This window comes from Sesamum indicum, linkage group LG5, assembly GCF_000512975.1.
Source record: "Sesamum indicum cultivar Zhongzhi No. 13 linkage group LG5, S_indicum_v1.0, whole genome shotgun sequence".
Taxonomy (NCBI): Eukaryota; Viridiplantae; Streptophyta; class Magnoliopsida; order Lamiales; family Pedaliaceae; genus Sesamum; species Sesamum indicum.
The window spans coordinates 3,090,033-3,114,649 of record NC_026149.1 but is presented as its reverse complement, the minus strand read 5'-3'; the positions used below and the strand labels follow the sequence as shown (position 1 = coordinate 3,114,649).

General features: G+C 35.2%; 5 protein-coding genes across 10 annotated transcripts; 3 read left to right on the top strand and 2 right to left on the bottom strand.

The window, feature by feature from the left end:
- Positions 720-5,033, top strand: LOC105161827 (IAA-amino acid hydrolase ILR1-like 4). Of its 2 annotated transcripts, none has more exons than XM_011079646.2 (5): positions 720-1,362; positions 1,595-1,720; positions 3,326-3,652; positions 4,219-4,347; positions 4,499-5,033. In XM_011079646.2, exons 1-5 carry the CDS (start codon positions 1,000-1,002, stop codon positions 4,904-4,906), a joined length of 1,353 nt encoding a protein of 450 aa, XP_011077948.1. In that variant the 5' UTR covers positions 720-999; the 3' UTR covers positions 4,907-5,033. The 2 variants fall into 2 exon arrangements, with proteins under 2 accessions (XP_011077948.1, XP_011077949.1); XM_011079647.2 differs by having other exon boundaries at positions 721-1,362; positions 3,338-3,652.
- Positions 7,942-11,109, top strand: LOC105161826. Of its 2 annotated transcripts, none has more exons than XM_020693803.1 (7): positions 7,942-8,150; positions 8,276-8,337; positions 8,495-8,578; positions 9,296-9,392; positions 9,943-10,078; positions 10,432-10,482; positions 10,580-11,109. In XM_020693803.1, the coding sequence occupies exons 1-7, from the start codon at positions 8,048-8,050 to the stop codon at positions 10,677-10,679; spliced, it is 633 nt and encodes a 210-aa protein (XP_020549462.1). In that variant the 5' UTR covers positions 7,942-8,047; the 3' UTR covers positions 10,680-11,109. The 2 variants fall into 2 exon arrangements, with proteins under 2 accessions (XP_020549462.1, XP_011077947.1); XM_011079645.2 differs by having other exon boundaries at positions 7,944-8,150; positions 9,338-9,392.
- Positions 11,574-14,720, top strand: LOC105161825. The gene is made up of 7 exons (XM_011079644.2): positions 11,574-12,236; positions 12,467-12,552; positions 13,554-13,632; positions 13,709-13,768; positions 13,879-14,000; positions 14,089-14,160; positions 14,370-14,720. The coding sequence occupies exons 1-7, from the start codon at positions 11,883-11,885 to the stop codon at positions 14,470-14,472; spliced, it is 876 nt and encodes a 291-aa protein (XP_011077946.1). The 5' UTR covers positions 11,574-11,882; the 3' UTR covers positions 14,473-14,720.
- LOC105161824 (histone acetyltransferase type B catalytic subunit) lies at positions 14,577-20,316 on the bottom strand. 2 transcript variants are annotated; one of them, XM_011079643.2, is made up of 11 exons: positions 20,165-20,316; positions 20,012-20,053; positions 19,292-19,401; positions 17,831-17,899; positions 17,100-17,138; positions 16,936-17,012; positions 16,739-16,835; positions 15,735-15,810; positions 15,475-15,626; positions 15,243-15,371; positions 14,577-15,164 (listed from the first exon to the last, which is right to left on the bottom strand). In XM_011079643.2, the coding sequence occupies exons 1-11, from the start codon at positions 20,238-20,240 to the stop codon at positions 14,730-14,732; spliced, it is 1,302 nt and encodes a 433-aa protein (XP_011077945.1). In that variant the 5' UTR covers positions 20,241-20,316; the 3' UTR covers positions 14,577-14,729. The 2 variants fall into 2 exon arrangements, with proteins under 2 accessions (XP_011077945.1, XP_011077944.1); XM_011079642.2 differs by having other exon boundaries at positions 14,577-15,371.
- On the bottom strand, positions 21,604-24,419 carry LOC105161823 (F-box/LRR-repeat protein At4g29420). Of its 3 annotated transcripts, none has more exons than XR_847801.2 (3): positions 23,834-24,419; positions 21,981-23,102; positions 21,604-21,893 (listed from the first exon to the last, which is right to left on the bottom strand). XR_847801.2 is itself a non-coding variant. In XM_011079640.2 (2 exons), the coding sequence occupies exons 1-2, from the start codon at positions 24,285-24,287 to the stop codon at positions 22,210-22,212; spliced, it is 1,347 nt and encodes a 448-aa protein (XP_011077942.1). In that variant the 5' UTR covers positions 24,288-24,419; the 3' UTR covers positions 21,604-22,209. The 3 variants fall into 3 exon arrangements, 1 of the variants encoding a protein (XP_011077942.1); XR_847802.2 differs by having other exon boundaries at positions 21,604-21,878; XM_011079640.2 differs by having other exon boundaries at positions 21,604-23,102.

Sequence of the window (24,617 nt, the reverse complement as noted above, 5' to 3'; positions counted from 1 at the left end):
TAAAACCAAACATAATGTAATATTTTCTAGAGTTAGATACATTCCACATCCTTAAAGTATACTATCCTCGTCAATTAACCCGCTAAACTAAATAAATTTTCACTAACCCCCTTTTTAAATTAAATAAAAATGGACAAAATGACCCTTGACTATTAATAATATAATATGTGCATTTGATATCAATCAATTTGATTTCAAATTTTATTCATTTACGATGTTAATAAATTATTATTAGACTAGTAGATAAATTTATAAACTTGTGTTAGTGCATTATACTAATATAATATTAATTTATAAACATCATAGTTTCATAAAATATTAAATTGATATATTTTATTATAGAGGATATTAAAGTAAATATATAATATTTTAAATAGTCAAGGGTATTTTCATCCCTTTTTATTTAACTTAAAGGATTATCACTGAGAGAAGGGGTAAGTGAAAATTTATTTAATTTAATGGAGAAATTGATGAGGGTAGCATACTTTAGGGGTGTAAAATGTATCTAATCTTATTCAAATTATTTAATATGTATATAGTACCCTCCCATTTCATTTTAATTAATTATATATATATAGATATATATTCTTTTATTGTAATACTAAAATTAATAATATGTGAATTTTGAAATTCTTAATTCCTACATTATTATTTGAAAGAATAATTTTAGGAGTGTTTTGATGTTTGAATAAGAGTTGAATAGAATTTTTCACCAGAAAATGTATGACAAGGAGGAGAGGGTTATGAGAAATGAGGTTGATGGAAATTTGGAATGGGCACTCCCTATAAGCACCCAATTGCTGGTGTTGTTGGATATAAGAGTACAGGGTTAAAAGTACTAGTTACCCCTAAGAAGAAGCCAAATTTCATTTGCTCTTTCACGCTATAGAAATTAGAATCTAGGCTCCCACAAAGATTCCCCCACAGTTGAACTCTCTTTACAAGACCAAGCAACAGAGGATCAGCCATAACTGAATTCGCCCATTGCAAGGGCAGATAATGAGTTCTTTTACATGGGTTTGTTTGCTTTTCAATCTGTGCATGTTGCTGTCGTCGTATCCTGCTTTGTCAGACCCTTTTCTGGGAGAAAAGGGGTTGGCTGAAATCCCATCAAAGTTCTTGAATTTGGCCAAAAGGCCTGAGATTTTTGAGTATATGGTGAAAATCAGGAGAAGTTTACATGAAAACCCGGAACTTGGGTATGAGGAATTTGAAACCAGCAGGTTTATCAGAAATGAGCTTGATGGAATGGGCATTCCCTATAAGCACCCAATTGCTGTTACTGGTATTGTTGGATATATTGGCACTGGAAATCCACCGTTTGTTGCTATCAGAGCAGATATGGACGCCCTAGCTATGCAGGTTTGTGAAAAAAAATGTATATATATATATGTGTGTGTGTGTGTGTGTGTGTGTATGGATGTGTTGAGTAATTCTATGGTTTTATTCCTGCATGAAGTTTTTCGGGTTCTTGTCTAAGGTTTGTTTGACTTTTGTGGACTTTGTTCATTGGAATTTGGTTATCTAGTTCTGGGCTTTTGTATGAGTTGGTTTTGAATGATTTTTTGAACTAAAAGAGTTTAAATTTGATTAGGAAGCTGTGGAGTGGGAGCATAAAAGCAAAGTTCCTGGAAAGATGCATGCTTGTGGACATGATGCTCATGTTGCTATGCTTCTTGGCGCTGCAAAGATGCTTCAGGAGCATCGCAGTGATTTGGAGGTTTGTTTCTTCGCCTTGAGCCATTTTTAGTTTTGTGCTCTTTATGACTCACTACAGCATTTGTGCAGCTGTATTGTGATTTATGAGCAGTTTGGATTGTTATGTATGATCTCACTCTTAAACTAAGACTTCTAGTTGATTGTTGAAAGTTGGTTCTTTAATACGGCCCATTGTTTCTGTCAGTATTTGGGGAATTTATGGGCTATGTTCATATTTGTTCGCCCTGGATAAGCAAAGTCTTCTTCTAAGGAGGTCAATTGGTGGACAAAATGATGATTTTTGTGGAGAAGCCAAGACAGACTTAACGTGCGTTCTATTGTTATAGGTAGCTCCTGCCATAGATTGTGTAATTGATATTTAGGTGCGATGCTGAAAACTGTTTAGCTGAACTCAATATTGATATTTAGGTGCAACACCAAGAATTTTATGGATGAAATGTTATGTGTTTGTAATAGCTCTGCAGTTATTAGTAAGCTCAAATGCCCTCTAGTGGGATAATTGGCTTTCTAGTGGTCCTCTTTGTTTCTCCTTCTCCAACAGGCCCATTTATGAATTTGGTATACTTAGAAATAGCAAAGTCGATGACTTCATCAATGGGAATAGTTGGAAATGGCCTTCCGATTTGTATCCTCTCATCGATTATATATCTCAGTCATTCCTTCTTACCAACCTTGTCAAAATTCTCAAAACAAAGTTCTCTGGTCAGTTTGGGATGATAACCTCTCAATGTTAATAAGGTTTGGGATTCTTGCGAACTGATCAACCTATTGTTCACTCGCATTCCAGTGTCTGGTTCCCTAATGCAATCCAAGACACCCCTTTACTTTGTGGCTTGCTGTTCTACGTAAGTTGAGTGCACAAGATAATTGTTTAAGATCAAGCTGAGCTCATAAATCGCTTGTCTTCTATATGCAATGTGAGGATCACAATCATTTGTTTTTATCATGCCTTTTTACTTTCAAATTTGGACGTCCTTATTACACTAGTGTGGTATCCAATGGCCAAACGTGCTTTGGAACCAAACTGTGCGGTGGATGGAGAACTTCTCTGGCACAAATAATCTCCAAATCTTAAACAGCAAATGGAAACTGGAGGTGTATCCACCCTGCAAAATATTTAAACTCTGACAAAGTTAGCAGCAAATGAAATCTGAGCTTAAGAACTAAGCATTGGACATTAGTATTTTATGGTCTTCCCCTTGTTAAACTTAACTTATCCTTGTCTGTATAGGGCAATGTTTTTAAAACTGTATCTGACTGACTCATTCAACCTTACAAATGGAAACTAGAGGTGTATCCACCCTGCAGTAACCTATAAAATAGTTGCTTAGGAAAAACACTTAGAACTTATGACAACCAGAAATATGTGAAGTGGACAGCCAGTGGAAACAACAGTTTGGTAATTCTTTTCCAATTGATAACCCGGATGAAAATTAAAGAAACACAGACAGTTTCTTTCTTTCATGATTGCTAGTCATTGATTATTGACTGGGGCAAGGAATGTTGTTATGTTTGGTGCTTGATCCTTTACCGGAGTGATCATACAAGTGCTTACTATTTTCCCTTACTCCCCTTCTGAGTATGTGGTTCTTTTGATCTATCAAAGCTTGCATTTCAGGGTACTGTTATCTTGGTTTTCCAACCAGCAGAGGAGGGTGGTGGCGGAGCAAAGAAAATGAGGGATGCTGGGATATTAGAAAATGTCGATGCAATCTTCGGCTTCCACGTCTCTTCTAGTTTTCCTCTAGGCACGGTTGCCACCAGAGCTGGTCCGCTGATGGCTGCCAGTGGGTTTTTTGAGGCAAAAATTAGTGGAAAAGGAGGTCATGCTGCCATCCCACAACACACGATTGATCCGATTTTAGCCAGTTCAAATATTATAGTTAGTTTACAGCATCTTATTTCACGCGAAGCTGATCCTTTGGATTCACAGGTAGTTGTTTATGCTCGGCACTATGTTGCAATTCACACAATGACACTTTTCAGAAACTAAGCTTATAAGTTGAAGGGTATTAAATAAGCATGTTAAATTGTTGTTTGGTATCTGCTGTATGTTGATTCCTCCAAGACATCTCTTGCTTCAGAAAAAAAAGATTTAATTCTGTTGTTTAGGCTTTTTCAACCATTCTCTCGAGTCTCTTCTTATTTGGTTTTCTGCACTTCTTAGTGTCGGTGGTATTAAGTTCCTTGTTCCTTTAATAGTTTAAGATTTTAAATAAGATAGTAATTCGTATAGATCGTCAACGCTTGGCAAAAGAAAGAACCCCAGTCTCGTACTCATAACACCCGTTTCTGGAAAAGACGTTCTTGTGCTTGGCCCAAAAGATCAATACCGCCTATTAGCAGCGTTGAAGTTTTAAATGCCTCCTAGAATGGTTTAAGTTTTTAGACATGATGGTAACTGATTACTTAGCTATACATCAGATACCACAGGTCACTTGCACAATCTTTGCAATGCTCTTTATTTAATAAAAGCTGACGTACTTCTTTTTCTGGCAGGTCGTCACCATCGCCAAATTCCAAGGTGGTCATGCATTTAACGTCATTCCCGATTCTGTTACAATAGCTGGAACCTTCAGGGCATTTTCCCAAGAAAGTTTCATGCAACTCAAACATCGTATTGAAGAGGTAAACTTTCAAATTCTGTTGAACTTTTCTGGAGTTGTCTATCTCTTCTCATATGGACATCCGCAGTAGTAAACCAGACTTTTAACCTTTATCCTTCCATTGCTACACGAAATAATATCTGAAACTGTTTCTCCTGAAATGCAATTCACAGGTTATCACTCTACAAGCTTCCGTGCAAAGGTGCAACGCCAGCGTTAACTTCTACGCAGATGAGAAGCCTTTCTACCCAGTCACCGTAAACGACAAAGATTTGCACAAACATTTCCAGAAAATAGCCGGGCATATGCTGGGAGACGAGAACGTGAAAGAGGTGCAGCCGCTGATGGGAGCCGAAGATTTCTCATTCTTCGCAGAGGCAATTCCAGGATACTTTTACTATATTGGTATGTTCAATGAGACTGAGGGACAGCTTGCATCTGGACACTCCCCATACTTCAAAGTGAATGAAGATGCACTTCCTTATGGTGCTGCTTTGCACGCATCGATTGCTGCAACATACCTCCTTGAACATCATTCTCCAATCGCAACGCAAAAACGGAGCTCTCACGATGAACTGTAAGTGCTGAAACTGTTCTAGTAAATGAAAGAACATGAATAATGGCTAGTAGTTAATTGTATGAGTTGTGTGGGGATTGTTGTTAGTGATTTCGCCATGGAAGTTGCTTCTGCATTTGTATTTTTATTGATTTCTGCCTGTTGACCATCTGGAGAAGAAAATGCTAAGCAAAGTCTGATAAGGTGAGAAAAATGAGAGAGAAGCATAAAGAAATAATTAGGATAAATGATACACCCCCCCCCCCCCCCGGAAAAAAGATACACCCCACCCCCCCCCCCGGATAAATAGTTTAACTCCAAATAAGAAGTTAATAGATAATTGATATTTTCTTTATCAATGACTATTTCTAGTAGTAAAATTATAATATCTTGAATTTATATAATAAATATAATTTCAATAGTATTTTTATGTTAACTATAATAATTTATTATCAAACAATGAAGCATTTTCTTTCTTAAATGAAAAAAAAAAGAATAGCAATAAATTTTTGAGATTAAAAACATTTTATTTTGAGATCTTATAAACTATTTTGAAAAAAAATTGCCCAACACTTTTTTTAACTTATAAACTTTCAAAATGAGTGATTCACTTCTGTAATCCAGATGCTTAAAAATGTGGTCTTTAGTTACATTTTTCTAACTAGTTTTTAATAGAGTTTTTATCGATATAAGAAATGGGTAACAATTTTCTTATAAAAAATAGCAAATTTATTTCCGTATTTTGATAAATGAAGCAAATTACCCCTTATCAATGATTCAGACAGAAGGTCTTTTACTTAATTTTCAAAACTAAGAGGTATTTTGCTAAAAAAAACCTTCACATAGCGTCTTTTGCCTTTTTTCCCCCTATATTACAAGAAGGTAAATTATATTTTGTCCTATACGGGCCTTTTTTCCCCCTATATTACAAGAAGGTAAATTACATTTTGTCCTATACGGGAGAGTTGGAGGGAGTTGAGGATAGTTATTTTCTATAATAACTACTTCCTCGAAGACATTTGAAATATACTTTTATTGTTAACATTTTGAAATGCTCTTCGATACTTTTCAAGTCCAATTCAAGTTGATGGAATGAATGAAATGAAATGTGAGGACCTATTTATAGAAGTTAGAAAGGTATCACTGAATGGGTATGTCCGATAAAAAAAAATGGCTTCGAGATGTTATGACATTTCATGTGAATAGACATATTATTTCATTCAAAGTACATATCATTTCACTTTAATGGACGCGTCATTTCATTGAAGGGTTTCACCCAATAGACATATCGTTTTAACTAAATGACACAACCGTTCGGTTGATTAAATACGGTTGGATGATGATTGAGCGCCATCAATCTCCATTCATGTGTCATGAGCTTGTTATGCGTTGCACGTCGTAACCAATCATTTATTACGATTTAATATGATCAAATAAATTTATTATTTAATTTTTCTTCACCATTTCCCAACAAACTCAAACTTTGCGAGTTGGACTTGCTAGACCACATTTTACTTTTAAAATAGGATAAATTACCTCTATATTTCTTGATAAATAGTATAATTATGAATACTTTTTAATTGTTTGTGAAATTACAATATTCCCTCCAATGAAATAATTATGTAATTCTTAAGCGATGAGATAGATATTACTACTTTACACTTACTAAATTTCTTAAACAAATAAAAAAAATATAAAAAAATTCAGGATTAGTAAAATAAATAATTCATAGGACATATTAATTTATAAAAATATTGTAAAAAATTCTTAAAATATATACAATTATAACTTTTAATTCAAAAGAGTATTTTATTTAATTTATCATAAAAATTAGATGAAAATCTAATGGTGACTCGCAAAATTAGCTCATGGTTAGACTTACGTTAAAATTCAAGGGTATTTATAATTTTTCAAATAATGAGGATGTATTTATAATTATACCAAAATTAAGGAGAGGTAGTTGTAATTTACTTTTGAAAATGTTAGAAATAAAATTTTAAATATAGTTTTTAAAATAATACCAACAATTTTTTTTTCTAAATATGCGAAAATAAAATTTCTAATAGATAACTAATGATTTTAGATTTATATGTGTACATGTTTTTATTTTTAATTTGATCATTTGCAATAGGGACAATTACACTCTCCTCCCCAAGATTTGGTGTGATTACACATACACCCCCTATGATTTAAAAAATTACATATGGTAGTTTGCTTCCATATAATAACTCAACCCATTAACTGATCAAAATTCACCGAATTTGCTTATATTAACAAAAAATGACTAAAAATTCGTATTTTTTTCGATTGACTTATTACTGATTTGTTGTGAATTAAATAAATTATTTTATGATCAAATTATCCTTATACATCTTCATACGTTAACATATGTGAGTAAGTATATTTTCATCATTATAATTTATAAGTATAATTTAGCTACAAAAATTATTTCATCAGCAATTAGTCAGTAATAAGTCAATCGAGCGTAAATTGCATTAAGTCCTATATACATATTAACTATGCTTCGACGATTAATAAAAATTTGTCTTGTTTCCATAAATACATAGATTTTCCCTTTTTTTTTTTTAAATTCCATACATTCCCGTTTGCTAGTATTTATTAAAATAGATTAACTATATTTTGTCATTTGAATTATAATCGTTTTTACACTTTAACATCTAAACTTTTTTTGTATCAATTTAGTATTTCAACTTTATGAAATTTACATATTTTCATTGATAACTATTTTTCAACTAAGTTTTTTTTTGTCAAAAAAGCACTAAATGCAGTGTATATGTGATATTTATGGATTATGTAATGTGATATTTTCACATATATATAACATGTGATGCTTTTTTGACAGAAAAATCAAAAAAAAAAAAAAAACGATCATATATGACAAAATGCAAATTTTACAAAATTGAAATTTTAAGTTAACGCAAAAAAAATTTGATGACAAAGTATAAAAATGAATAAAGAAGGATTCACAAAATGTAATTTACAGATTAAAATATATAAGAGTTATAGGTTGTTTTAAATAAGTATGAGTTGGTAAAGAAAGATGCAGCAGTTAACCTGATAAATTTCAACAGTAATTTCACACACAAACTAATTAGTTATTTGTTAGTATTATACGAAGAAAAAGAGAGAAAATTGAGAGGAAACGATGCAGAAACTCGCGAGGACATGGAGAAAATCGCGCGAGGATGGCGATGTCGACGGCTACTCTCTTCCTACTCGCGACGACTCCCGGCCGATTGACACCCGAGGTCGGCGTCTTGGTGATTTTGTGTTGTTCATTGAAATTTTAACTGTTTGATGAAAAACAATATTTTGATTTGCTGATGTAGAGACGTATGGTGTGTGTGAATTTGTTTTGTTTATGTATGTGCAGAGCAAGAGGAATTGGTAAGGTCCTTGGAGAAGAGTCAAGCTCAGCAGTCTCTTTTATGGAGGGTATGTGTTTCGAATGATGACAGTTATTGTTCAGTTTCTTTTGTTTTGCAATTTAATTGATGTGGTAAGCTTTATCCGATGAGGTTGGATTGACTTTACGTAGCTGCTGTTTTTCTATTTCGAATTATGGTTGTTGATTATGTTGATTCAATTGCAGAGTGTGTTCGCTGGGCTGGTTTTATGTTATATGGTTTTCCTCATGTACTCAATCCATCAGCAGGCTTATTCTCCTTGGGAATTGGTATGTTCTTTGATAATTCATTCTCAGGCCTGCTTGAGTGGTTTTTTTTGGTGTTTTGAAAGTATTGTATGCTTGTGTATTTGATCAGCCTTACCTATTTTGATAGTATCAATGAGGATTCACTGTAAAGAAATGTAAGATTTAATTAACATTTAGCAGCATATCTAAAGTCCTTCACAATCGGAATGAAACATGATTGTTTTCTTTTCTAAATTTAGGTGAATTGGCTCTTCTAAACGATTATGATTTGCAAGAGTTTGGCCATTGATTATGATAATTGTTCAAAATTTAGTTGGTAAGTTAAGTTAAATAATCAATAGATAGCTGACTGCTATAAATTAACTGTCGGAGGGTTGGTAGTCGCTGATTGAACTTATGTCACTTCGAACAATCTATCGGAGATAGATATTGTTGTTATTCCAGGATGTTGGTAAAATTTCCCTTATATTGTGCTCCTTTGAATTGATGTTATCTGTTGGATGATAATGAAAGAAGGATTTGATCATGTAAATGATATATTGCCCTTTTTCCTATTAGTAATCCCATCGAAGAGACAATTGAGCAAGAACAAGAGATCGAGTTAGATCCATTTATTAATAGAAGAATTTTTAGGACAATATTATGGTGATGACTTACTTCTTCTGGATAGATGACTGAAAAATCTGTGAACAGAATGAAATAAACTAATGGGAAATGGACTGGGCTTTTATGCCATAGTCCGATGATTGTCTTCGCTTGTCATTTTCATCTCATGCGCAGCGATATCATGCTTACTTCATGTACGAGGTTGATTCACGGAGCATACTAATTGCAGGTTAGCTTCTTCACCTCCTCTATTTGTTTCCATTCTTCTGGGAGTTGTTTTTATTCTGTCTAATGAGTAAGATAAGAATATTTTCCCATTTGACTTTTTTATTTTCTGGATTTGTTCATTAGTATATGTTTTCATGTGCAACGGTACCTAAGCTATATTGTTCCATTTTATGCTTTTTATCTGTTGTTAACTTCTTTGTTTTTGCTAAATTTATGAGGCACGTGAAAACATGGGATGAATTCGCCCCTTAAGTTTACAACTGGGTAAACCATTTGCTGTTGCTTATCCAACTATACAGTGATTTGCATGAAATTGTGGAGGTCTAAGGACTAAAAATTATCTCATTGCTTTAAGTATGAAAGGTTGCTTCCATGGCTCAAACCTCTGATTCATGCCAAAATGGAGTGACCTTGTCACTACCATCAGCAGAAACAAGACTATTTACTGGACCTCGTTACCACCATCAGAAACAAGACTATTTACTGAAAACTATGGATGCACCTTGTTTCATGTTGTATGACCATTGATTATTTATAAAAATATGCAACAGAAGGGGCAGCTGTTTTGGTATGCTTAATGATCATCACTGGCTTGGTACATAACTCAAGACGCCATCGCATTTGGCTTTGGTGTTCACTTGTCCCTGGTACGTTATTGGCAGTCTTCTGGTTGCACCACATACTGAGGTAAGCTGTCTTGTTTGTTAATTTAGATTTTATTTGCAAAATGTTCAACCCATTTTTGGAATTGAACTCCTTGGTGAAAATGTATCTATTGTATTTATCAGTTGAAACGAATCATAATTATTGCCAATCTTAAATTCAAGAGTTATAACATTACTGTTACCTATTTTCTCCCCCACACCAATTTTACTATCTGATCCAGTCTTTTTCTCATGAATATGCATTGGACCAAGATTCATCAGCCTCAATAATTAACATTTACCATTAGTCTAAACTAGAATTTGAGAACATATATAAGTTGCTTACTGCTGTCAGCCATGCCAAGTTCTCTTATACAGTTTACATGTCTGCTGCAGATTAGCGAAGTTTCGGTGGGAAATCACATGGCTTCCTTTGGCGCCACTGGGGTAGAACCTGGTTTAAAATATGTTTCAGCTATGGTTAGTTACTTTGTACAAGTATGGATAATTTTGCTAACTGAAGCTCTGCTATCAAAAATTTCAGCGGAGCTGGAATCGCCCTTTATGTGGATCATTTACTCAATGAGTCATCTGAAGAAGTCAGGAAACTTCGTGGATACATGTACGCTTACAAAGCTTATTGAGAATTTCTGCCCTCACTGACTTAACGCTTAAACGGATGTCAAATGTACAACAGCTGCCACTGTTCATTGCAGCCAGTAAGAAGTCGCAGTTTTAGGCATGCATGTCGAATTGTGCTTCGAAGGATATGCTCCAACTGTTGTAGGTCAGCCAGTGATTACGTTTATGAGAGGGCTTTTGTTACCATTTGCCATTTGTGCATGGAAGTGTATTTTGGCCGACTTTGTTAGTAGTGGCTCGAATATAAATGCAGCAAATTGCCAGAATACCCGTCAGATTCTTGTCAAAGAACTTGCAAAGAACAAGCACAGTGCAAAAGTTAACGTTTGTCAAATATTCAAGTTTTCATTTGCTTCTCCAGTCACGTGTGAAGTTAACGAGTAGAATGTTTTTGTAAGCACAGTCACTTTCAATCAAAATTTCTTTGGAGAATTTAGCTACAAGGTTGATTAAAGCTTGAGGAATTACAGGAGACCTGTTGCGCACTCTTCTTGTAGCCGATTGTAACTTCCAAATTCTTGGGTCATTAATGCAAACTCCATACGTCTAAATTGCCATATTCCTCAACAGCAGTAACAACTCAAAGGAACAGGTGTAGAACTTATACACAACGATTGGCTACAAAAAGAGTGCACAACAGGTTTCCACATCTCTCTTCTTTTACGCCTTCTGTAATACCGTAAACTTTAAGCAAACTCATAGCTGGGTGTTTATAGAAACATTCTGGAGATGCAAATGCAAAGTTGAACAAAGCATTACAAATGCTCACGTTTTTCATTCAACCGTAAAGTAGTGTGGTCTCTTGTAGTAGAGTGAGAAGAAGATAATTTTGGCAAAGTCAAAGAGGGGCATAAATTAACCACTATGGTGTATGTGTTATATGCACGCAAAAAGATATGACCAAAAAAATGACAAGTGAATAGTTTCATTTTTTATGTTTTTCCCTCTCTGATCTTTTGAATTAAACCCCATAAATTATCATTCCAAACGTGGAGCTACCCTTTGTTTATTTATTTCGTAGCTCAAACTTCTGCCAATAACATCCTTCGCATCGCCTCACTCCATCCATTCAGACCAAGTGACGAACCAATCCTCGAAACTTTGATCAACAGATAGCAAACCTCTCGGTGTCCCTTGCACTTGCCTGTGGCCAGCCACCCGACGCCGTCGGACCAAAACCCCTTAAACCCCGTTCAAGAAAATAGATGTTTGTCCTTCAACCCTGCGCGCCGGTTTTCCATACACTGCCAACTTCAATTTCAGGCCAATCGAATAAATACACACTGTTCTTGGATGCCGGAACCCCACGTCGCGCCCGCTGTTCTTCCAGGCTATACTCACATGTCACGCGAGTAAGGAGTAAGAATAAGCAGCCCCAGATGGAAATGAATGGTTTTGATGCTACTGGTGGTGGTGAAATGGAGGATGAGGATGATGTTTCGTGGCGTGGAGGCGGCTTCGGGGGTCGAGAAGGTGAAGAAAAGGATTATGATAGAGATCCTGAGTTTGCCGAGATTCTGGGGTCTTGCCTCGATGACCCGGATAAAGCTAGGGCTAAAGTAAGTTCTTTTCTTTTCTCTTGAATGTGGTTTTTGTGTAATTTGTGATAGTTGTCCCACACCAATTTACTTTCTGTGTTTTTATTCTGCCTACTGTTTCAGCATGGCTGTATTGGAATTGTTTCAGTGAACAGAGAAACGAACCAATTTGTTAACTCTAAGCAGCTTTGGCTGGCTATTCTGTTTTCCAAAGTAATTAAAAGAGTGTTCATGCATATGATTTTTGGCAGATGGAGGAGAGACTGAGAAAGAAGAGGAACAAGATATTACATACGAAAACTGGTTCGCCGGACCCAATGCAAGTGAAGTTTAACAAGTAAGCTTATGTGCATCTGTGCATCATAGATGTAGGAGTACAAGAACATGAATATCCTTGCTGATGACTTCAGGCAATTGCTGTGTATTTGTATATCATACTTTAGTTTGTTTGGAGGTTGTCGGTGGTACAACTCATTGTGTTGTTCATTGGGCATTTACAATTATTAAGCTTGCTTGCAATTTCAATTACCTTTTTTGCGATAAAATTTGTGCCTCTAGTCTGTTCAACATTGTTGTGAAACTCACCATTTTCCCCATCCTTGTGAAGTTAGAGATGACCATCTAGAAGGGGTTAGTCATTGAAGTCGTGCAACATGCATGTTTGAGCTAAGGAACTCAACCATAGCTAGATAACTCCTGCTGCTGGCACATTATTCATAGTTATCGCTCTGCGTACAATGAATATTACTGGGATGATAGGACACATGGCATAGATTGTAGCTTTCACTGCATGTTTCCTAGTTATATACTGATTGCTATGCTAACATCTGCTAAAAATTTGGAAAGAAAAAAATGATGGATTCCTCATAGTGGTATCTTTTCAACCACTGATGTAGAACACGATAAGCTTCTTGCTTCCTACAATTTTGCTGCTCCATGAGAATCCACATTGATACTAATCATATATAGAACAAAGTACTCAATGAGCATTTTAAGGTGAGAATATTGTTCTGCTTTAGATCCGAGGATTTACTTTGTATAGCTTTCTGAATATTTTCTTTCTTTTTCCATCATGTAAAGATGCATGTCTAGTTGAACTGTGTCTTGTTCATGGTGTATAAGAATTTGAAATTATCTTAGTAAGTGCATTGATCAAACAATCTAATTTTTTTGTTGCGTGGCAAGATTTGATTTCTCACATTCATATATATGATTAGAATCTGAATATTTTATTTCCTTTTCAATCATGTAAAATTCATGTCTAGTTGAACTGTGTCTTGTTCTTGATGTATAAGAATTTGGAAATTACCTTAGCAGTTTTTTTGGTTGTGATGGCAGATTTGATTTCACCAATTCATATATATGGTTGGAGTTCTACAATGCCCCGTTGGAGAAAGATGTTTCTTTGATTTGTGATGTAAGTAACTTCAGCTCCAATTCCTTTGGTTTAGTTGCTAATTTTTTTATATAATACTGAAGAAGCTCATATTCAGACAATTCGGTCATGGCATATTGTTGGACGACTTGGTGGATGCAATTCTATGAATATGCAAGTAAGTAGCCTTTAAATGTATGTTGCTTTAGACACTTGAAGATGTAAAAAATAATGGAGAAATCGCCCGGCACAGATGTAATCAAGTCAGTTCTTGCTTATCTTTTACAGTTATCACAATCTCTTTTGGACAAAAGGCCAACTTATGACGCTATTCAAGGAGCAAATGTTACTCCAACCACATTTTACAACATCGGGGACCTTGAGCTTCAAGATAATTTAGCTCGGATATGGTAGTGTATAAGATTTATTCTGGGGCTGAAAATAATGAGATTGTTTCTAATATTGTGATTTGACATACTTTTGCTTGCATATTGACAGGGTGGATATTGGCACTAGTGAGCCTTTACTCTTGGACATTCTGATAAATGCATTGACACAAATAAGCTCCGAGTAAGAGACTTCAATCCCTTTTTTGAGAGGAAGAGACTTCAATCTCTCTTTACTCCTTTTCCTGCCTGTAGATCTTTACTTCTTTTCTTCACTTTGGTTTTTACCCTTTCAAAATATGCTCCCTATTTGTACTGCAAGTCTCATCAACATTACTGCTAAATCTGATGCTTCCAATTCTCATCTCTATCCTGTTTGACTTGAATGCTCAGTTATGTCGGAATTAAGCAAGTGATGTTTGGTGGCTCGGAATTTGGGAATTGGAGGGAAAACTTGAAATCGGAGGACGCAGGATACAGCATTCACAAGATTTAGGAATTTTGCAGCCCATATTTGCTTCTTTTCATTGTTGTTACACAATGTAATATAGGCATAGCGTGTTTAATTTCTGATAAGTGCAATATTTTAGTCGGAGAAGATTAAGGTTGAATATAGTTACAACTCTCATTAAGATGGAACAAGCAGATACAGAACAGTAACTTCATACGCTCATCATTCTCTAGCCTCAAAATGTTAGTTCAACTGCTATATCTTGAAATTTCAATTAGATTAAATCCACTGAACTTGCAGCCTCACACTTGATGTACAGCCACCTTCTCTGCAACCGATTTAATCTGTTTCAGTCTTTCATCCACTAATTGCCTGAGCTGCTCCTCTTGATTGGTTTGGTTATCATCCTTCTCAATGCCGTTAGCATCATTGCCTTGGGACTTGAACATGGCAAAAGACATTTCTGGATCAAACTCGGTTGGGATATCAATCAATCGCTTCGCAGCCCCATCAGATTCTTTTCCAATGACATCAGCCTTTACACGATTTGAGATCATAGTCTTGTAGTTCTCCATGTATTTTTCAACGGGATCTAATCTGAGGTAGACAAGGATCTCCCAGCACTGCAGAAACTGCTTCTTGTTTATTTTCAAACTTCTCCTCACATCTTCAATGATACTCCCAGGAGGTCCACATTGACATGGCTGGCTTTTCTTTGAGAGGTTTTCTCGCTTCAACTGCGAAATGACCGGATTAAGTGCATCATGAATCAAGTCAAATGTAATTAGGCGCTTCACGTCAATGCAGGTTCTCACGTGTTGAAGGGAATCCTCCGGTTCTTCAACAGTCAGGTCATAAACATTTTCTGATATTGCGACATTGTTGAGCACTTCAAGAAGAATACAACCATAACCCTTCCGCTGATAAGGAGGTAGAATCAATATCTGTCATGGAGACAACATATTTTAACATGGCCTAAGAATAAAATTTATCTGCATCACATACATGCAGGTAGAGTGTTTTTGAAAGTTATAGATATGCGCAAACCTGACCAAGACGCAGCCTCATGCTGTCAGGGTAGCGATGAAAACGATAAACAGCAGCAAAACCAAGCAATTTCATGCAACTGTCTTCTTGAACCTTCTGCACTAATATATACATTTCCCACTTTGGATCAGTAACATCAATAGGATTGCTACCTGCGCCCAAGCAAGACAATAATTAAACTAGGAAATACACTTCTTGGTATCAACAGATTTGTACTAGTACAGAGAGTTTCCATAAACCAAAAGAAGCTAGAGATATACCATCTACTAGAAGCAGAACAAGTGGCACCAATCGGCTATAAAGATGCCCCACCATAATACCACTAACCCGGAGAACCTGCACCAGTGCAAGGAAAACAGAAAGATCAATTTTGAAGCTCAGTTGCAGAGACAACTGATAATGCACATTGCACCCATTTACAAATGGTGTTTCCCTTTCTAAAGTGAATTGTACTTTCCAGGTCAAAAAATATTCTCAACCTGAGTTTTTCTGCATACAAACAAACAGGAGGGCAATAGATAACAACTTCTCAAGAGTATAGGTTCATAAATCAAGCTTATGTACCCCAGGTGAATTAACTCTTCCTTAGTATAAAAAAGCTGCTTAGTAATGACATATTTAGCCATGATTGCCAAAGTTCCTTCTGGTAAATGAAAGTTGGTAGAATGAAATGAAGGGGAAACCTAACTCTAGCATTTACAAGCTTCTACCATTCGTATCAGGAAAATGTCTCTTGCTTATATTTCTTTCACAAACCCAATTTTCCGTTGTAATTCTTGGTCGAGTTTGCACTGAGTCCCATCCAGGAGGCTCGGACCAAAAGAGGATGAACAGGAAACAGCTTTGGTCCGCATGACCGTAGCCAACGACACTTGCCATTTCTGACCTAGCTAGACCAGAGAGTATACTGATACAAGGGCATACTTGCTATAATTTGGAAAACATTATTGATTCACTGAGGCAACATGTCTATCTGCAATCAGTTACTCAACAACCACACACTTGAAGACATACATAATGATATTGTTTATGGAAATAATAATTTGGGACCAGCAAGTGGCAATATGAAGTCAGAATTTCAGTTTAAAAACCTAGAGTAACATACAGAATTATTCAAGCTATGTTTGGAAGCAAGCCAACATATTAAGGAATTGTGAAGAGCAAAATTCTTAAATTGATAGGTCGTATTGGCCAAGACCATTACTTTGTATCATGAATTATAGTGTTGACATTCTTTCTTTAATGGAGAGCAAGAAAAAATCACCTCCACATCAACAGGTTCTTTTTTATGACAATCCGAGTTGCCACTGCAACCATTTGAAGGAGTTCTGGGCAATGCTTCCGCACTGGAGGCAATAGATCTAGATGCAAGCACAGGCGAGAATACAAAATATCAACTGTAGAAATGACAACCAGCCACATAGACTCAATAACTGAATATTTGTTACTAACTTGACATACTTTACATAATGGCATTCAGATGAAAATGTTCGAAGAAAGTCATCTTTCTTCTCAACAAGATTCTCAGCAAAAATATTCTGCCAGGAACATGACACCCATTAGTGTTGATATACTAGAGTTTCTATGAAGATCAAGAGAAATGTTGCATGGGTGGTCAAAGGTACCTGGAGAGAAGACTTCAGATCTGTTATTCCCTTGCCTCCCTTGTAAATATTATAAAAGAAGCAGTTAGTAGAGAACCATGATAAAACTTGAAACCAGGAACGCAACTAAAAGCTTTAGCATTCCTTGTTAGAAAATGACAATTTGACGGCTAAGGTCCAGGATATTCACATGTACTCCTAGTGGCTTGAATACATAAAAATAGCTCTACATAGTCCAGGGTAAAGTTCTTCAGGGTAAAAATAGCTCTACATAGTCCAGTGACTGAACTGGGAAGTTCATCAAATACTACCTAGTGGGGAGGTTCCGATATAGCTAAAAGATGAGCTTAGGCAAGTATATTAGGACATGTTAACTGAAAATGGAGGCAAAGAGAATATTAAGGAAATATCTTAGTTGGATTTGGATCGAGTGCTCCTATCCTCTCCATTTGTATAACCAGTCCCTCACTTTCCTTTCGGAACAAAAGATGGAAGAGGGAACAATAAAGGAGAAACGCAGATACAATACAATCAAGTGAATACCATTTCAGTTATTTTATAAACAGTTTGAATTGAAAACACAAGTTCCCTACATTCAATGGAAAACTGGAAAGGGGATTTAGCATATTCAAACCATTAGGAAGTAAGTCATCAAACCACTAACAAATATGTAATCACTGCTTAGTTTCAGAATTTTATCATATAGAGGATCTGCTACTGTATTAAGTGCTAAGTGAATGGTAAAGACTTACATCTGATGTGCTCTCAAAAGAAATATCAGCATATGCATGAAAGGAACTGCTGCTTAGCCAAACAGTGACCTGAATGATAGGATACAGGGAAAAAAGGTTGTCAAATAACAGTAACGCGATAACAAATACCTAAAATTCAAGCACCACCTAATGCCACAATTAAAGGTTGTCAAATAACAATAATTTGGCAGAGGTGTGCAGTAAAAGTTCCCTCTTCCAAAAACAATCCCGATATGCAATTTTTTTGGCCTGGACTGGACAAGTAGTTGTTGGAAGGACCATACAGCATTTGCTCTCACAAGAAAAAAAAAAAAAAGGAATGTACGACAATTTATATACATATCGATTAACCAATATATGCCCTTAATATTATGAAATGAATAATGTCTTACTTGTTAATGTACCTAGGTAACTGAATCCTCAACTCAACACTCCACACATTTGCTGCATGTTGCACAGCTTCAAACTGAATTTTCAAATTTCTTGCAAACTTGTCATGAATTTTTCTGACCTATTTCAGTTTATGACTTCTCCCTACTATAAAATATCATAATTGTAACCCTTTACGACTTATAAATAACCAATATATACAAAATTCATAAAAATTAATTACAAAAACATTTGAATTATTTCTCTAAATTAAACTCTAGTTGATAATGTCACCCTTATTACATACTGTCATCATACCTATTATCAACTAAAGAAATTATTTTTTGTACAACAACAATATACATAAACTTATTTATCAGCTATATTATTAATTCAGGCTAACTATTTTTCAACTCTTAAAATTGAAACCTTATATATGCATGTTTCTAAAATTTCGAACTTATTCTCACTCCAACTTCTGCTCCAAAACTGGTCACTGAACCATCTCAATTGAAGTATAGCCATTTCATTTTCCTCCGTCATTTCAAACAACCACTAATAATAGTGATAATAAGAATAACGAATAACATTAGAAACAAATAATTATAAATATTGATTTAAATATCAAATTAACTTTTTTCAAGTGAGCTCTATGATTGTCGAGCCCAAATAAACCAAGTCCAAGCTTCACATTTTCTGGTAGAGCAGCTTGCAACTTTTTAAAGGCTAAACTACTTGCAGGCGTAACTTCCAAGGATTCGGAAGTGCGCAAACCAAACATGCTTTTTCTGGTTCAAACATCACATCAATATTTCATATCAAGTCATCTAGCTTCAAATACACCAATTCGAACGCATGCCATCGCAACAACAACTAAAGCAAGCAGATATCATTTTCTTACACATTCCAATGGCACCAAATATCAACTTCAGAAATGAAATTATCTGGAAATGAAAATAAGATTGCAAATAAAAAATCAAATCTAAATTTTCCGCCTTACATTAACAATAAATCAAAATTTATTTGCAAATGAGTTTAAGGTAAATGAATCACAAAGAAAATGAATAATCAAATTTCATTTGTATACTCTACCTTAAGGCCCTGGTAACCATATATCTTTCCATCATCTCCAAAAAATTGGTTCAAATCAATTGGTTCAATTTGGAAGCTGTTTGGAGAATCCACTTCATCTTTCCTAGACACTATTACATACAAGACAAATAGAGAAAAGAAAGAAATAAATAATTAGAAGGAATAACTGAAAGCCCTAATCTTCACCTTAAACCAATCATTTATAATCAAATAAACTCATATTCAAATAAAGTAAGACCTTTAAGCTACTTCTAATGACAGAAAGTTATTTTTCTCAGAACATTATCAACCAAGACATATTTGGTAATATTTATCAGTACTTTTTAAGAATCTAAACTCTGAGAATGAAAGAGTCCCTCAGAAGATTCCATTGATACAACACTTATCCTTGCCTCCACAACCAACAGCCGTCAAATTTAAAAAATTACCCACCAAACTGACAAAATAGACTACCTGAAAGTTGATATTGATAAGCTTTCTAGCTACTGAAGAAAAAATCGTATTAACTCAATCTTGTTTAACTTTCTTCTACAAAAAAACAAAAGCTAAATTTCTAAATTTAATAATTGAACTTTTTGCTAACAGAAGGCAAAAGCATAAAACATGCCCGAAGGCCGGTCCACAGAAATAGACAATACCAGAGGGTGGGGGCGGAAGGAAGAAGACCATAGCAAATGTAACAAATCAGACTGAAAACATAGAACTACAGTAAAACAATACCGAGATAAATCTTGATACACTCATTAGCTTCAATTCCAGCATCTGTGTGAGAAAATGTAAATTCATAAGAAACCCCTGAAGCTACATTCAAAAGAAACCAAAAAAGTTCCTAGAAGAGGCAGAAATAAAGCGAATCGGAGCAGAAGAAGTCACCGGTTTTGGAGAAGCCGACCCGGCGGCGCTTCTTGTCGGAGATTGGATCGGAGGAGGTGTGATGCTTCGTTCCCATATTTGGGGATTAGGGTTTTCGTTGGTGGAAGCGGGAAATGCGAGTAGGCGGGAAATCCTCTGTTATGGAATGAAGAGCTGCTTTTATAAGCATACTCTTTGGTAAGGCTTTGTTTGTTTTCATTTTCTATTTCTCCTAAAATACTCAAAAATATATTCAATATTTCTTCATATTTTTATAAGATATGAAATTTAATGTACTTTAATTTATCTTAGTATACAAAACTAAATATATTTAAAACTTTGAAAAGGAAAAAGAAAACATTAATCTCCATTTCTATCTCTCTCTCTTTTTTTTTTTCAAAAGTAAGAAAAAAAATCAAATTAGGAAAAAAAAACAACAAAGCCTTAGATTTTTAGGTTACGTCTGGATTGATGGATTTGAATTTAATGAATTAATTTTAAATAATTATGTATTAAGATAATTTAAAATTCATCAATATTCAATAAAATATAATTTAAAATTAAAATTAAATTTTTTGTATTTAAAATTATATAATGTTGTATTTGAATTGATCGATTTTAAATGCATAGTAAAAAATTCACTAAACTTGTTTGGCTTATTCAATGCTGCAAATAAATTCAAGGTTTTTAATTCACATTTTGAATTATATGTCGTCACATGATAGTGGATTTTCAATCCATTTTAACACAAAGTCATTTCAAATACATTTTTTAAATTCAAATTATTCAATTATAATTAATTATAATTCGTCTAAATAAATTATAATTAATTACGTATTTTTGTAACATACATTTAATTTTGATCTGTCCTATCACCTAATTATCCATGACATAAAATAAATGAGGCTTAAAGTATCCATTAGGAGATAAGGGATAGTTTCAAAATTGATTTTAAAACCAAAATTGATAAGATGGACATAAACTTTAAAATTGATTTAGTGACATAATTAGAAAACTAAAAGTGAAATTATCCCTAGAAGATAGATAAAGATATGATTTGGATTTTCTGGGCTTGTATTTCTTTATATTCCTTTATTTATGGTAAAATGACATTTCTGTTTGGCACAGTTATTTATGAATTATGTTTTTGTTTCACATCCAACTACATACCTAAAAAAGTATTTATAATTCAATCAAATTATTTGTATTGCATATGTTTTTCATTAATAAGAGATAAATAAATGAAGTAGAAAATCCGATCAAATAAAACTCAATTACTGCGATATGCTTAGTGCAGTGTCACTTCATCCAGACCGTTGGGAAAATCTCAAGTCCAAAATAGTAAAAACTACCAACCAACCCTTGTAATTCAAGAGTCAATGGGCCGAGTACCCTGCGTGTAGTGACATGAACAAGAGCATGAGATATGTAATAATAAAGAGATAGTTGACAGTTGAAACTAGAGAACAATTCAATTGTTTCTGCTGTTACAGCTCTCTATTCATTATGTAGGTGTTGTAATTTTTAAAATTTACATTTCCATCTGAAATAAAAAACGAACTGTACATTTCAGAAACCAGCAATTTATCCAATTGGAAAAGTGGAAATCAACTCTTAACATGACACACAGCTTACATAATTGAGGTTTCATAATGCTAAATTTATTAATCGGAGCATCGCCCATAGGTGGCATGTAAATTTACAGGCAGCGTCGCTTCCAAACTATCTCCAACAGCTGGTGAAAAGCAATCTTGCATTCAATGATCCAGCATATTGATCACATATATAGCACTTGAATCGAAACATACAAACAAGCAGAGCAGTCTAAACAAAGTACCTTTTCATGGGTAGGTGTAAGTATTACTGATGGGATTTTGGTTTAGTATTTCTCCATATTCGTCAGTTAAACTTGAGAGCTTGAATACTAAATTGGCTCCATAGGTAGACCAACCTGTTTCCCTTCAAGAGAATTTTGGGACAGTAGGCCAAAGAATAGAACATTTGCACGTCCATTCATCTCAAAAATCCCTTAAATCAGCTTCAGAGGTGCTTTGAAAGCTAGATTGCTAGATCCCATCGGAAATCCAAGCATCTTTTGTTCCCTCTTTCCACACTCCCCATTTCCATCTCACCCTAGTGCAATGGGCCATACACTTTGAAATGAGGTTGCTGGTGATATTAGAAACGACATCACGGTGGATGAACATTGCCATGCTAGACAGGCCACCACAATTATCCAATAAAGCGAAAATGGTAGACACGGTAACCTCAATATCATTGACAGTTAAATATGCTGTAATCTCTTTCAGTCCCTTCATCTGAGCCCAGGAGTCTAAGACTCCCAGTGCAGGGTATGTTTCCAACTCGGACCAAACACCAGAAGTCAAAGTAAGAGAGCTAACATTTGGAAAAGCACAAAGCAATAACTCAAGAATAGACTTGGAAACTCCAACAGGTACTTCCCACCTTGTCGAGACAGCAGTTAGATTCTTAACCGTTCTCCCATAAGGAAATCTAGCAAGTAGATTGCGGAGTCCTGTTGAGTCAAGGTGAAGCTTTTCCAAATGGGAGAATTCTTTCACTATGAAGTTGCAAGCACTCTCGAGAGAAAGATTCAAGTCGATCACTAAAGGAGTGTCAATGAGAAGGAGATTTGGCTTCACACATTTAAGTGTGAGCTTGACTAGACTGGGCGCAATAACAGATATAGAGATTGGAGCATTAGACAATGTCCAATGGCACTTTCTCAGGTGCATGAGATGGATCTTGGGTTCTTTAAGTCCTCCAACCCCAATCAAATTGAGATCCTGGAGCCACGGGAAACATTCATTGAGCTTTTCCAAGTTCTCATCATCCAATCTTATGAATTCAAGCGTCAAGGTTGTGAGTTTTGGCATAGGAGTTAATCCATCAACAGATATCCATGCATTCTTAATCTCTAGCTCAAGGAGATTAGCACCTGCAGATACAGAAAAATTTTGTTTCAATTTATCTTCAACCATTTACTTATTTAGTGGAAGACGTGATAAGCATTTCAAATCCTTGTAAACACAAATCAATCGAACAAAAAATTAAAATGATATAGTTAGGGTCAAGGCCAAAACCTTGAAATGGATTGAAGCACACTAATAAATGTAGAATTGCGAATACTAGCTGAAAAAGCAATCACTAAACTTTTTAACTGTATTAACCAAAATAACACTACTCATTGAAACAGAAACCGTGCACCTCAACCCTGCAGAAAATCAAGGATCTTTTTCCTTCTTTTATGATACTTCTTTTACTTTAATGAAAAAAAAAAAATAAAGGATCTTTTTACTTCTAATTTCAAAGTGCCTCATCTCCATCCAAAATTTTCCCAAACATAAGGTAAAAGTTTAACTTACTTCAGAATTACAAGTCATACTCCAACTGCAATCCCACGATTAGATTGAAAGGTAAATTATCCCAATCATCGTCGGCTCCAAGATAAACCCCGGGAATTAATGCATACGCCACCAAGTTCTAACAATTTTAATAGCAGTTTCGACTTAATACCTTCCGACAAGAGCCGTAACTATACTTCATACACCAACTATTCAATCTCATAAAACCTATAAAACTATTACTAGCAACAGTCATTAAACCCACAGAAATTACACACGCAACAAAACAAAGTAATTAATAGACAAAAAGAGAATTGCAGCTCACAATAAGAAGAAATGAGCGACAGGACATCCGATCGCCTCCAGCAAGACTGCACCCAAAAATCCGAAATCGACACCGACCTCAAATTTCCACAAACCTTCGGCAACCACGCCTTCACGAAATTGAAGTCGCTGAGGAACAAATCATCCTCCTCGTCTTCAACGTCGTCGTAAGCCACGAGGCGCAGCGGCTTCTCAACGCCGATCGAAACGCTCTCCACAATCGGCAATTCGGAAATCAGTTTATAGAAAACTTCCTTGAACGGCGTGATCCCCGACCTGGTTAGGGGGGATCGTGACTTGGCGTAGCGGAGGTAGGAGCACTGGAGGTTGACGCATCGGATCTCCCGCGCGAGTGAGTTAAGGGTTTTGGAGGAGACCCGGCAGCGGGCCACGTCGGCGGAGTCGGAGAGGCGGCTGAGGATTTCGAGGAGGAGAGGCGGAGGAAGGTCGTCCATGGCAATTCGAGAGAATCATCGAAGGATCATCAAATGGTGTGGAAGCTTATGGCACACTTCTTCTCTTGACTTTTCCAAGTTCATGATTTTGGGTCCTGTTTGTTTTCGTTTTTTCTCCTTTATCCGTCAAAATTACTCACTACATTAATTTCAGAAAATTCAAAATTATATCGATTTCGATTAATAACTCATAATAATTTTTTTATATTTATAAAATATATAAAATAAAATCATATTTACAAAACCAGTTCTGATATTTTTAATTTGTGCTATTTTCCCCCTACTAATCTATTACTTAGTTTTTGTCTTGAAATTTTAAATTACTTAAAG